At 36.6% G+C, this 13,466-nt stretch overlaps 1 protein-coding gene across 1 annotated transcript in view; it reads right to left on the bottom strand.

The window, feature by feature from the left end:
* Window positions 1-13,466, bottom strand: part of Plxdc2 (plexin domain containing 2) — a 302,801-nt gene that overhangs the window by 138,838 nt on the left and 150,497 nt on the right. Inside the window, exon 3 of the mRNA XM_090318997.1 lies at window positions 12,235-12,381. Within this exon, the coding sequence (XP_090175123.1) occupies window positions 12,235-12,381 (147 nt within the window). The remainder of the gene's footprint in view (window positions 1-12,234; window positions 12,382-13,466) is intronic.

Below are 13,466 nucleotides of genomic sequence, written 5' to 3'. Positions count from 1 at the left end.
ATGGTGGCTTACACCTGTAATCCTAGCTATTCGAGACCACAGTTTGAGATCAGCTAGGACAAAAAGTGAGATTCTCCCATTCTGATAGAACCAGACCTGATGGCTGCATTTCTGATCCCACCTCCTTGTCTAGGGATATAGATAGAAGAATTAACAGGTAGAGAATTTGTCTAGGAAGTGCAAGGCCAGGGGTTCCAACATGACAAAAGAAATGTATTCAAAATATATTCATATATCACCAGGAAGAGCAATATCAGTGATGGAAATGCTTCCTGGTTGAAACAAACATGTCACCTTTGTTGTCACCATGGCCTGCCCCACTCTGCTACAGAGTAATAATGACAATGTAGGCAGATGGCCTTGTCCATGAAGCTGTGTGTGTGTGTATGGCACACCTTATTCTCCAATCATGGTGGTCACTCATCCCTGTGTGATACCCATTACTTCCTTGTAGATAATTCAGTTGGGTTTCCTGGAATCAAATAAGCCATGTATCTTTCTTACTTCAAATCACTCCATCTAAAGCCTTGTCCCTGGGAATATTCCCAATGGAGCAATACAGTTAGAAGATCCAAAGAGAGATAGGTTTGAGGAACGAGAAGAGAAGAGAGCATGAAGAGAAATGTGACCTCACTTTCAACATGATGGTCTCATGTGTTAACTGGAGCCTCTCCTCCATTAGCCCCCTACATGGCTGTAGTTCATGAGTGAGCCACATGCACATCCTGGGAATTATGATTGTGAATCAAAATGGATTATTACTTGGTCATAGAATGGAGGGTAATGAGGAAGCAGGCTTCCCATAGTTGGTAGATATGCAGAAACTGGGTTTTTGGTTCAAATTTGTCTGAAATTGGTGCATCTCTGTCTGTGGCCTTGCCTCACATATTGCTTTCCCCATAATAGTTCTCCTTGACATTTCAGCTGGCAATGAACTAACAGATATATTCAAGGTCAATACCCAGATTTCTAAGTGTGCACCCATCTCTTCTTGCTCCTCTGTTGTTTTTCTCATACCCCAGACTGTCTATCTTTAGATTATTATGGATGCCATTCATGTTCTCTTTTCTTCCTTTTTTGACTCTGCTTGCTCATCTGGCTCTCTACCATTTGAGTCATACCAAATTTTTGACAGTGCTGTAGAAAATGTAGTCTTGGATTTTTCTACCTAGTTTGGCTTCACATCATAGTCCTAATGATCTCAGCTTCTTGAGTTAGGTTGGATTACAGAATGAGCCACCAGCACTCAGCTTTCTGCTAATGCTCTTTTAATCACCTGAGCTCTTCTCATTTGTTTGCTAATTTGTTAGTAGTATTACCAGGACCAATTAATGAAAAACCCAGGAGACAGAAATCTCTTAATAAGAGGAATCTGGAGTGGATGCATTTATTATTTCTAAGATGATTTTTAAATATCTTGAATAACAGCTGCTTTTGTTTCATGACAGCTTCTGTTTACAGAAGTAAAGGTAAGCTATCCTTCTGCAGTTCCCCTAAGCCTCTTTTATTTAATCCTTATAAAATATGATCTTGCTGACAATTTATTTAATCTTTATAAAATATGATCTTGCTGACAACAGCTTGTGGGAGGAATATTAGTCGCAACTAAAATTTTAGTAATTATTGATCTCATGAGTTTATGACAGCAGAGAAAAAAATGGACTGATGCATCAATCATTAATTTTGCATATATTCTAATATCCTATTTTTAATCATTCAAATACATTTTTTGTTTGAGAGTCACATGGCTTTCTCGTGGAGCGATCACAAATAGATATTAGTATTATGTTAAAAAATAACTAATGCCACTTTTTCCAATGGGAATGTCAAAAAGTAGGTCAAACAAAATCTTCAGTCACATTTTTGCTTCTTTTTACGCCTGGCATGGATTTTGGGAAGAAATGAATAAAAATTGAATCATCATGAAAATTTTAATTCAATTTGGTGTGATGTGTTCTTCTTTGCACAAGTCATATAACAAGTAAATAAGTTACCCAGTAAATAACTTAAAATCCATCTACCTATAAATCCATAAAATGATTATTAGAAAGTTTACTTATTTAATTGCTTATCTTTTAATTATCATAAAACATCTTTTTATAAAAAATATACTTCTCATGGAACTTGATGGAACATCGTTTTTAAATTTGGAACCTTTCTTTTCTGATTTTTGAATGATCCAAAATGATTATACAATAAAGACAGCTGAATTGCCATCTACTTCTGATAGTAAGTGGTTGTGAGATTTCTTTAATCATTTAATGCAGCCACATTTAAGCCACAGTTTGTTCATCTATAATGTCAACATACTTGCTTAAAGGCTATTAAAAAGGCTCTGGTGGCTGGGAGCATGGCCTAGTGATAGAGTGCTTGCCTAGCATGCACAAAGCCAGGGGTTCAGTTCCTTGGTACCACATAAACAGAAAAAGCCTAAGTGGTGTTGTGGCTCAAGTGCTAGCCTTGAGGAAAAGTACTCAAGGACAGTGCTGTGGCCCGGGGTTCAAGTTCAAGTTACTGAATACTACTAGGACTTTCTTTTTTATTTTTGAGATGCTAAAATAGATTTTATTCAGACAAATCAGAGCAGAGTTTATAATGCTCTCTTTGTACTCATATTTGATTGAAATGATTTCTGAATACTACTGTATACTGATCAAGACTTTCTTAATCACTGAGTTAATATGTGCATAAAAGCATATAACTTAAAAAAATCATTCCTTAAAGCTAGTTTTCTAAGTAAAAACAGCCCTTGATTCCTAATAAAAAGCTTGAAATGGTTAAGTATATGTTCTTTCTATGCCACCAAATCAGTATAATACTTTTCCTCAAAATGATTGGACCAATTCAGATAAATTGCCTTCCTAATAGAATTAATATCATAACTAGACATAATGATTATGCACAACATGATGACGCTTTTATGTTTGCCATATTGAAAATTATTATAATTCATGAATTTACAGTGCTTGGGAGAATGAGCTTAGCATTTAATATATGAGGCATCACAGCAAATATTTTTCTTTATTGAGCAAAGATAGTTGCAAGAAGTCATTGGTAAAAGAATGATGAGAAACAAAATAATTATCTATTAACAAAACACCTCTCCACAAGATATCCATTACTCATGAATAGCAGAGGAAACAAAACCTTGGCAGGACTGTCCTTAGCCAGGTAATTAAAGTTCATATCACTGATAAGGAGATGCACTGTCATCATGCATCTTGTTATCTCTTTTATGCTGCTAATTTATAAAGAATAAATATATCCTTACATCTCTGGAGTTTATGAAGTCCCATGATGGTACACTAAGGGGAAACCCTGGGTGAAGACCCCCTGGTGTGGGGTGTTAAGGCTGAAATTATCCCACAGGGAAGAGCAGAAGGGCAAGAATGTGCAAGAGAGAGATGGCCAGGGGGCGCCAACCTTGATCACATAGCAAATCTATTCTGGGCCTATCTAACTGAAGCCATTAGTCACATCAGTGTAATCAGAAGGCTTTGCTCTCAGAATCTAACCATCCATTGTTCATTGGGCTACACTTCTCCAACACAGTTGAATCAGAGACTGAGTCTTCCAACCCATAAACTTTGGATTCATTCACACAACAGCCATGTATCGCCTGCTAGGATGCACAAAGAAGGAAAAATTACCATTCCCTTTGCACTTCTGTCAGAAGCAGAGGATTGTGCCTAATCATGAAGAAATCGAGGATGGCATAAATCAGAGACCATAAACAAAACAATTCTTCAAATATGCCTCCTGTAAATGAGTACTAGAAAAGGAGGGAATTGAATAAAAGGAGGGGTGGGAGAAAGAGGAATGAAGAGAAGGAGGGAGAATGCAGTCACAAAACTCAAGGCATGTATCAGGTAATGGCTACATTCCTTCTCCCCCTCTGTACATTATCATAATAAAAACAAAAGAAAGAGAGACCCTTTTCTATCATGTGTGAATACAAGAAAAGAGCAAAGCAATATAAAATTGGTAAGCAAACTTTAACCAAAAATCAGTGTTGCCCTACAGATGTCAGACTTCTTGTCAACAGACAGTGAGAAATAAATATATATATTTAATTTTTAAAAACTCACAGCATGTTCTACAAAATTAAGAACATTGAAAGAAAGGGTAGGTTGGAAAGAATGAAAGAGAACAATGAAAGGGTGACACTGATCAAGATGGATTATATTCATAAACTTTGTTGAATGACAACTGCTTTGTGCTTCTATTTAAAGTAAACGATAATATTTTTTAATGATCCACACCACAATTCTCAGATCTCAGTTTCTGAGTAGCTAGGATTATAGAGTGGGCACAAACACTTGACAAGACTATGATTTTTTTTAAATTAAAAGTACAGTACAAATGTTAATTTCTTGGAATGAATCATCATATTATAGATTTTTAAATTATTAACATTTGAGGAATGAAATGAAAGCTGTAGACCAACACAATTTCTTTGCAAAGCTTTTTCTTGCCTGAAATATTTCAAGACAAAACTTCACAAAAAAAGGACAAGTAATAAATTCAAACTATCGGTAGCAGTGACACTCAAACCTATGTCATGATAAGTGCATCTTGTGTCTTCTCTTTTATACTAGCGATTCATCTCCTTCTGATGAACAAGTCTTTCAAAACCATGTTTTCCACCAAGAACCCTTATGATGGCAGACCTCAATTCTTTTGTTCTTGGTAGATCCAACAACTTATTATTTAATGTAGGCATGGCCATCTGTGTGTGAGACAGCAGAGCCGAAGATGAAAGCAGAGTGTGGAGATCAAGAACATGCCAGAGGATGTAAAACCTTCCCAAACTGCCCCTCGGTCTTTATTTCCCACCATGTTTGTCTTCCTTAAACCGCAGCCCTAATGAAATGTATCTAGATTAGAAACTGTACTGAGTGAGGGCAAATGCCTTCCACCCCCACCCCCAATAAATCATAAATTTGAGTGTTGTAGAAGTCTTTCATAGAGACTAACAGAGCTGGACTGAAAGAATTTAAGTAGCAGAACTGAGAATGACACTCTTCGAGGGAATATTAATAAACTGGAAAATGAAATGTAAACCTTTATTCTCTTACCTGATTCTGACTCCACTGAATAGGAGATTAAGGGAGCAGTTGTTACATTATTTTTACCACTTATATTGTATAGATCTAGGAAGCTTCTTGGGTGATAGCAGTTTGCCTATGCTTGCAAATGTAGAGAATTATTCAGATGAGCAGTGTGAACTTTTATTATTCAGCGGGGTTCACCAGGCTTCTCTATCTTCAGTGTGTAAGAATCACTTAAGATGCTGGTTAAAATTCAAAGCCAGAGTAGGCAGGCTAGGAGCTGAAATCCTACATTTTCCACACAGTCCCAGGATTGCTAGCATGCTGCTTTGCCTGCACTTGGAATAACAAGGCTTTATATTGCATAAATGCTCTTTGAAACTTTTAAGCCATTATTGCAAGGAAATCTTGGCAAATGTGAAATGTGTTAAAGAGATAAACAGATTTGTTTCTGGATAACAGCATCTCGTGCATTTCCTGAGATGCATTTACATGGGTCTAAAATTTTCCACTGAGGGAATTATAGAGTACAGATACGTGATGACTAAGCACTTTAAAAGCATTCATTTGTCCCAACAGACCCTGGGGATGTGGCAATTTTGTGACTTGCTTGACCAGTCATCCTCAAACAGGGCAACACAGTGAAATCTTCTTAGGAGTTTCCTAGAAAGCTCCTACCTCCAGATGATGATAATCTTCCCTTCAGAGAATTAAATCCTTTTCAACAAGGTGAAAAAAATCTACCAGCCAAAATAATGTTTTCTTTCTTTCTAAATTGGTTATAGCAGATGTTTTTAAGTACTGGGTCTATTTATAATCATAATATAATATTAGATATAAGTATGTATTCATTAGGTATCACATATATGATATATAATATATACTATATTGCTTTTATATATTATGGGTTATATTAGTTATATATTTATCACATATGTGATCTAAAAAATGACATAAGTGATAAATATGACATATTTATTTGTATAATATATGTGATTTATAGAATTTGATTGTCTTTCAAGATAATCATTTAGTAAAATAATCACAATTCCTTGGCTTTGTTCAGTTCATGGTCATAACAAAATGGAGCAATATGAGAAAAGCACACAGGACCGTCTCCATAGGTAGTCAAATTTGTCCCACCCGTAAACAGTATGCAAATGGAAGATCATGAGGGAAATGCACCATGAGGCAATAAGAAGGGGGAAAAGCTCTCCAGAGGACTCTATTCTGGTAATGAAGACTCATGTGGATATTCTAGTTGTTAGAGAATTCCATCACAGACAATTTAAATTTTTCAAACAATTATGACATCCAATTTAAACATTGGATAAGTATCACATCAAAAGTCATAATGGTTTCAGCAAAAAAATACTTAACTTGCATTCTGAAAGAGACAGTAAAAGAGCAGCACTCTTAACATTTCCCACTGTCTCTTAAAAAGTAAAATCTTCCTCACACCAAATATACAGAGGGAAAGATCAAAACATTTTGGGAGCCAGAATATGTTTGTGTCTGGCAAAGAGCACATTGGCAAGTATTTGACAAATCGATGCAAACTATTGCAGGCAATAGCATAGATACGAGTCTAGGGCATCGGTATCCATCTACCAAACTATCCACCCATCCATTTGGATTTCTATGCCTATCTCTGCACCATTCAATCTTAGCAAAATCTGCTGGTTCATTTTAGCGAGCATGCCAATCTTGGTTATCGGAGGATCCTAGGAAGATGCATTGCTTGATTAAATTGTAGTCAGATTCTGAATCTTCTGCTAGGTTCCACTGTGTACTTTGCAAATAGAATTCAGTTTTAACTAACAAAAATTGCATGAAGTCAGCTCAGCAAGAAACCCTCCCCTTCTATTAAACATTGAAGGGCAATGGCAGGATTCGTTCTCCACTGTCTCCAGAGATGCTGATTGGCCAAGTAGGCCTAGAGAGGAATCCTATCAGGTCAGTGCCTCGGAAATCTCCCTCACCTTCATGTTTCCAGTTAGCAATTTTCTGTCCACCGTCCATCCCCCATTCCACTACGTATAAATCCTTACTTGACAGGGTTAGATTAGATTTGAACCAATCAATATCTATATCAAAGCCTCTTCCCCTATGACAGTAGTCCTGAAAGAAAAAGAAAACAACAACAACAACAAAAAAAAACCTATTTGATCTTATTAACTTCTATCAGGTTCTATTTTTTTCTTTGATAAGGATTCTTTTGTTGTTGTAAAGAATTATGAGTTTCATGCTGTTTTTGTCTTGTATATAAGTTTATCTGATTTGGGGAAGGGAGGGGAAGACACAGAAACAGGGACCAAGATTGAACAAATGTAAAAAGGATCCTCATTAGACACTATGTTGGAAATGAACTTGGGACTCAGGGAGTTGGTAAGGGGAAAACCTGGAGGGAAGTTGGAGGATGGGGAGACACAATCAAACAGAAATGTACTTATTACCTGACTTAGGTAACTGTAACCCCCTGTATATTACCTTTACAATATTTTTTTTTAAAAAAAGAATTAGGACTTCCAAATAACATTATTCCTTCAAGGTTTTCAGTATCCTTTGGTAAAAGTTTCATTTTTATTTTCTGTGTAGTAAAGCTGGAAGAGCAGTTGTCAAAACAGGCATTTTTTTTCCTTCTTTTGTTGTTGGTGTTTTCTCAAGTTATAAAATTAAGATTTTAGAGAGATCAGAATTCCAGAAAATATCCACTAACCCCCAACTCCATTTAGGACAGAGATCTTTCTCAGAGATGTAAAATAGAATGTGATTTAGGATTTCAAAAAACAGAATAATTCTAGTTCGACTGGCCGTTAAATGAAATTTCTTTCTCAGTAATGAATTAAGCAGTTTGATCCAGAAATGTAGAAGAAAAAATTATAAACATTTACAATTTGAAAGATCCATATATAGTATTGAGATAAATTGAGGCTGATTTCCAGGTTTAGAGAGGAAAACTTCTGGATTTCCATCTTGAAAATTGTATAACATTGAATAGGGGAAAAATACACATGTAGCTAAGGATTTTCAGAGAAAATTCTCCTCATAGTGTTTGCCATATGGTGTCCATCATTTGGAAAGTTATGAGGCTTGACTCATATTCATCAGCTACAAAACCAGGTTTTATTATCTGCCTTATTATTATTTCTTAAATAATGATGGGGGAAAATGGCATTTACACAAAAGCATGTGGAATCGAATTTCATCGGCTGTGTATATAAATACGAAGGTTAATGATCTGGTTGATAAAGCAAAGAAAGAGCAATCAATGTATTTTGAAATACCTAGCTAACATGTGAGTTACATGGTTTCTATGTTTTACTTTGTTCTCAGGTAGCTAACAAAAAAATGTGTACCTGAGTTCTACCATCTCCTTTCTGGAATATTCCACTAAGCTTCCAAATTTACTGCTTGACTCACACTTATCCATGGGAATGGAAAGGAAATTTTTCATTAAAAAGTCATAGTCAAAGCCAGGCAGCTGGTGACTAACTCATGCCTGGAATCTTACAAACTCAGGAGACTGAGAGGTGAGCATTGTGGCGCAAGACCTGTCTGGGCAGGAAACTCCATGAGACTTTTACCTCCAACTAATCACCAAGCAACTGGAAGGGGAGCTATGACTCAAAATGTAGAGCACTAGCCTTGAACTAAAGAGCTCCAGGATAAAGCCGGGGCCCTGAATTCAAGTCCCCAAAATGTCATAGCAAGCTGGGTACAGCTGACTCATGGTGATAATCATAGCTACACGATGAGTTTGAGCATGAGACGATTGCAGCTTAAGCCAAGTCAGGAAGAGAAGTTCATAAGCTACTTCCTCAGCCCCACAGCAGGACACAGTGACACACGCCTGCCATCCAAAGCTACATAGGAAGCTGAGATTAAGAGGACTGAAGCTAAAGGCCAGAAAAGTCAAGAAAAGGAGCCCTGGAGGTTTTTGTCTCCCTTAGGATGCCGGACTTTATGGTGCATGCCTGTGATCCTAGATGTGATCAACTACGGCAGGAAACCCAAGGTAGCATAGAGTGAGACCTGATCCTAAAAACAACAACAACAAAAAAAAACAGCATAAAGCAGGGCTGGAGGCATGGTTTAGCAGTAGTATTCCCACACAGGTTGGATACCCCTCTCCTGTCTCCTCCTTTTCCCATCCAGAGGAAGCAGGGAAGGGCCTGCAGGCCAATCGCTTCTGGGAAGACCAATCTTCTGCCTTTCACAATTCCTCTTCCTGTATAGCACTGGACTGGTTAGTACTCTCTGCATCTTTCCCTAGCTAGATCTTTCTTTGCTTTTGCTGGTCTAATTTGTGGACAGAATGTATGCCCTTGAGCATGTAAATTATAGCTATTGGTGGTAAGATTTGAGAACTATACCCTCTTTCCCATAGAGCTTAAAATTAAATCCTGTTTCAAACCAAATTAGCAGACTGCTTTGCATCAAGAATCCTGTTCATTTGCTATTTTCCTTGCCTTTCAATAACTTCAAGGGGAAAAAGTAGCTATGATTTTGTCCATGAGGGGTGTGCAACTGGCTTTAATCTAAGAATCATAGGATGGAAATGGATGAGAGAAACAGGACTGAAAAGATAGGGAAAAGATACGAGGAAAACTGAAATTACTCTGGGAAATGTAACAGCATAGGCTAAACTATATTCATGAAGGGAATAATTCTTTCTGAAAAGGTGAAAAAGAAAAATTATAGGCCAGGCACTGGTGGCTCACACCTGTAATCCTAGCTACTCAGGAGGCTGAGAACTAAGGATTATTGTTTAAAGGCAGCCTTGGTGGAAAAATCCATCAGATTTTTATCTTCAAATAACCGGAAAAAAAGAGTTAGAAGTGGAACTATGGTTCAAAAGGGTAGAGTGGTTCAATGGGTATAGTACCAGCCTGGAGTGGAAAAAATTAAGTAAGAGCATGAGGCTCTGAGTGCAAGCTCCACAACTATGTGCATGTGGGCAGGGGATGGGTGAAAATATGTGTGCATATTAGTGTGTGCATGCACTTGTGTGTGCGTGTGTGTGTGTGTGTGTGTGTGTGTGTGTGTGTGTGTGTTTCTGTGTTACTGTTAAGGTCCTATGAAAATGGATACAGGGCCAATTTCTAATGCCTGGAAAGACAAGTCTTTACACTCTGACAATGACATGGTAGCTAAAAGGCTTTGAGCAATTATAAATATTGAATCACCAATGCAATAAAACACCAGTTGAGTTAAGAGTAGACGCTTTTTTAATTCCAAGTCTGTGTCAGGTACTGAAGGCTGCTATACCCTTCCTCAGGAGCCCTAAGCAAACATGGGTCTTAAGCAGCAATGTTACTTTTCCTGAGACTAACATGGGGCTGAGATCTTAAGAGAGCCAAGTGAACTCTAGTCCAAAGGGCTCTTCAAGGAGAGAGAGGACACACAAAACTGTCCACAGATGAAAACAGATGGCACACATCCACAAGTGTAGGAAGAAATCAAGGTCTTTATCTGAAGAGTTTTCTAGCACTGTGTAGAGATTTCACTAACAGGATCTAGCCCCAGGACACCACCACTGCACAAAAGCTCCCCACGTGACACCAACATTCCTACTGCATACCATGTAGGTGGCAGTACGAAACACTGGACTATAACTGGAAGGTTCTCCATCGCAATAAACTACACACCAACACAATGGGCCTAATCTAATCTTTCTCAATTTCTCCTTTTATTTTATTTTATTTTATTTTTTGCAAATCTGCTCTAATATCCACAGAGCATCCCTTCAGAATCTGTCATTGTGCCCAGGGTTGCCTGGATATGGAACTAAAAATGGATGATGGAATTCAGCAAGGAGAAATAGCTACTTTGTTTCTCAGACTCAAATTTTATAAAACGTTCTACACTGAAATCCAATGACTCATTACAAGGAACTATAATTAATTTCCATCTAGCAGTTGCAAGTTGATTTCCAGACATAAAAATTTTCATGTATACACAAGGACAGCCATTACCAAAAACATTGATGTTTAATTTATCAGTGGACAGGGATTGCAGTAAAAAAAATACAATGTATAGCCCACAAAATTAAGAAAATGGAGAGATGGAGTAGGTTTGAGAGAAATGGGGAAAATGATAAAAAAAGTTGACACTTATTAAATGTCTTGTATTTATCAGCAGCCTTGTTGAATGGCAACTCCTTTGTACATCGACTTGAAGATAATTTTAAAATTTTAAGGAATGTCAACTGCACTTGAGAAGTTAAATAAATGTGTTTTGTTTTCACTTGAAGCCATATTGAACTGAAGACATGGCCTCACTGACATGCTCACGCTTGTCATTCATCCCAGAAAACCTAGTAAATTCTAAAACTGAAAAAGCTGGCATCTAAACAGAAATGATTACCAAAGGATGTTCTGAGAACAGGGTATAATCCATTGGACATGTGCATTTTGAATAGCAATTCCACCAGGCCGATACCTCAGTTTCCCTTTTGAGCTACACAATTGGGAATAGGTCCTCTGATTTTTTGCAAGACTTGGTCCTCTCCTAAGACACATCCAGATATTAGTAGTATTATGATTGTTCTGAAAATTGAAACAGCCAATTTATATAAAATTCAACTGATTCACCAAAAAATTAGCAGTGACCATGTAGAATGAATGTTGCTGCTTTGAATACTCTCTCCTGTTCTGACATCAGACGGTAAGGTGATGTTACACAGTAGTTAAATCATTTATTTAAGGAAAGTTCTCTTGTAAATAAAGACACCACCCTTAAAAATGTCACCTTGATGTCTCATAATTTATTGTTCTTTCCCTTGAAGTTACATTGCCTCACCAAAGCTAAAAATCGGTTCTGCATATACTGTAACTTCTATACAGTGAAATTGGTTAAATCTTTTATAAGACCAAGGGAAATAAACCCATGTCAGGTGGACAATACTAAGGTCAGGTAATGTTTTAAAATGTTTTGTAAACTGAGAGTGAAGCAAGATGAATCTCAACTGAATCAAAAACATAACTCATCAGAGACACTAAGAAACTGGTTCCAGTAATAGTGGTTTATCAAAACAGCTCACATTTTCCTTAATATCTTTTGTACGTTCATCAATGTGCTTAACAGAGATGAATATACTTGGAAAGTGACCACAAAGACAAAGTTATATGACAGTAATTCACAGCGGGAAAGAAGAAATCCTAAATGAGAAACAACTTACTGCAGCTTGGCGGTGAGTGTTGGACAGAATTCCGTGAATCTTCACTTTGTCTTTTTCCATTTGGTCAATGTTTACCCACAAGTCTCGGCTGGCAGAATCTGATGGACCATATATCCTAGATAAGTAGTAATTGTGATCTGTGTCCTCCTGCAATCATAGAGAACGATGCACATTAACAACAGAGAGGTGGTGCATGCTAGCACTCAAGAAGCTAAGGCCAGAGGACTGTGAGTTCAAGGCCACACTGAACAACTTACCAAAAGCAATTCAAGGTGCCCTGTGATTTAATGTGGGAAATATATTGAAAACCTCTGCACAGCATCAATGTATGAAAACTCAAAATAATTTTTAAAAGAGATTAAACCCTAGAAATTAGATATGATAGTAGTTTTGAACTAAACTCCCTAGTTCAAAGTACAGAATTGAATGCTATATGAATGATATCTTTTAAGAAACTATTAAGTATATAAAACTTAGAAAAAATATATTTTATGTATAAGATTTTTTTATTGAGCTCCAATATTAGAACTCCATAACAAGAGTAATAATAGAGCTCTAATTGCTGCTGAAACTAAAATGTTTCTTTTAGAAATAGGTATTGAAAATCTGCAACGTAATTACTATTGACTGATGAAAAATTCTTATTTCCATTCTTTAAAATTATAGCAGAGCCTGCCTTTGGTGAATGGCCCTAGAAATTCAGACAATATCCTTTATCTTTTTCCAGGTAACATCTGAATAATAACTTTTCATTTTCATTATTGGTAACAACATGGTGCCTTTCACAAAGCTTTCATTTTTTTTACATTTCCCATTTGATGAAGAGAATTAAATGTTTTGAAAGGGAATTTTTCTGTGGAACACTCAGACAAATTATTCTGATTGAAAATTATTTTTACTATGCAATACATTTGTGTTGAATAATTTGATGTGTCAGTAAATACAACATACCATAGGACTTTCACATATAAGGAAAAAGGTTATTAACTACACAGATTATGATTTAAATGACAAATTGGGGGATCTGAATTTTATCTAATACATTTAATATCCAAATGGCAATATAACTGTTAATGGAATAAAATGAAAGTATTCTTGAATGTTTTTGAAATAAGCATGTCTCATATTCTTCAAAAATCTTCAAGATGAGATACACACGCAGAAAGATAGATGGATGATAGAACGAGATAGAGATATATATGGATATGTATCTATTTACCTCTTTCATATAT

Source organism: Megascapheus bottae, chromosome 26 (genome assembly GCF_031878675.1).
Source record: "Megascapheus bottae isolate mThoBot1 chromosome 26, mThoBot2.hap1, whole genome shotgun sequence".
NCBI classification, from domain to species: domain Eukaryota; kingdom Metazoa; phylum Chordata; class Mammalia; order Rodentia; family Geomyidae; genus Megascapheus; species Megascapheus bottae.
This window is presented reverse-complemented; position numbering and strand designations above follow the sequence as displayed.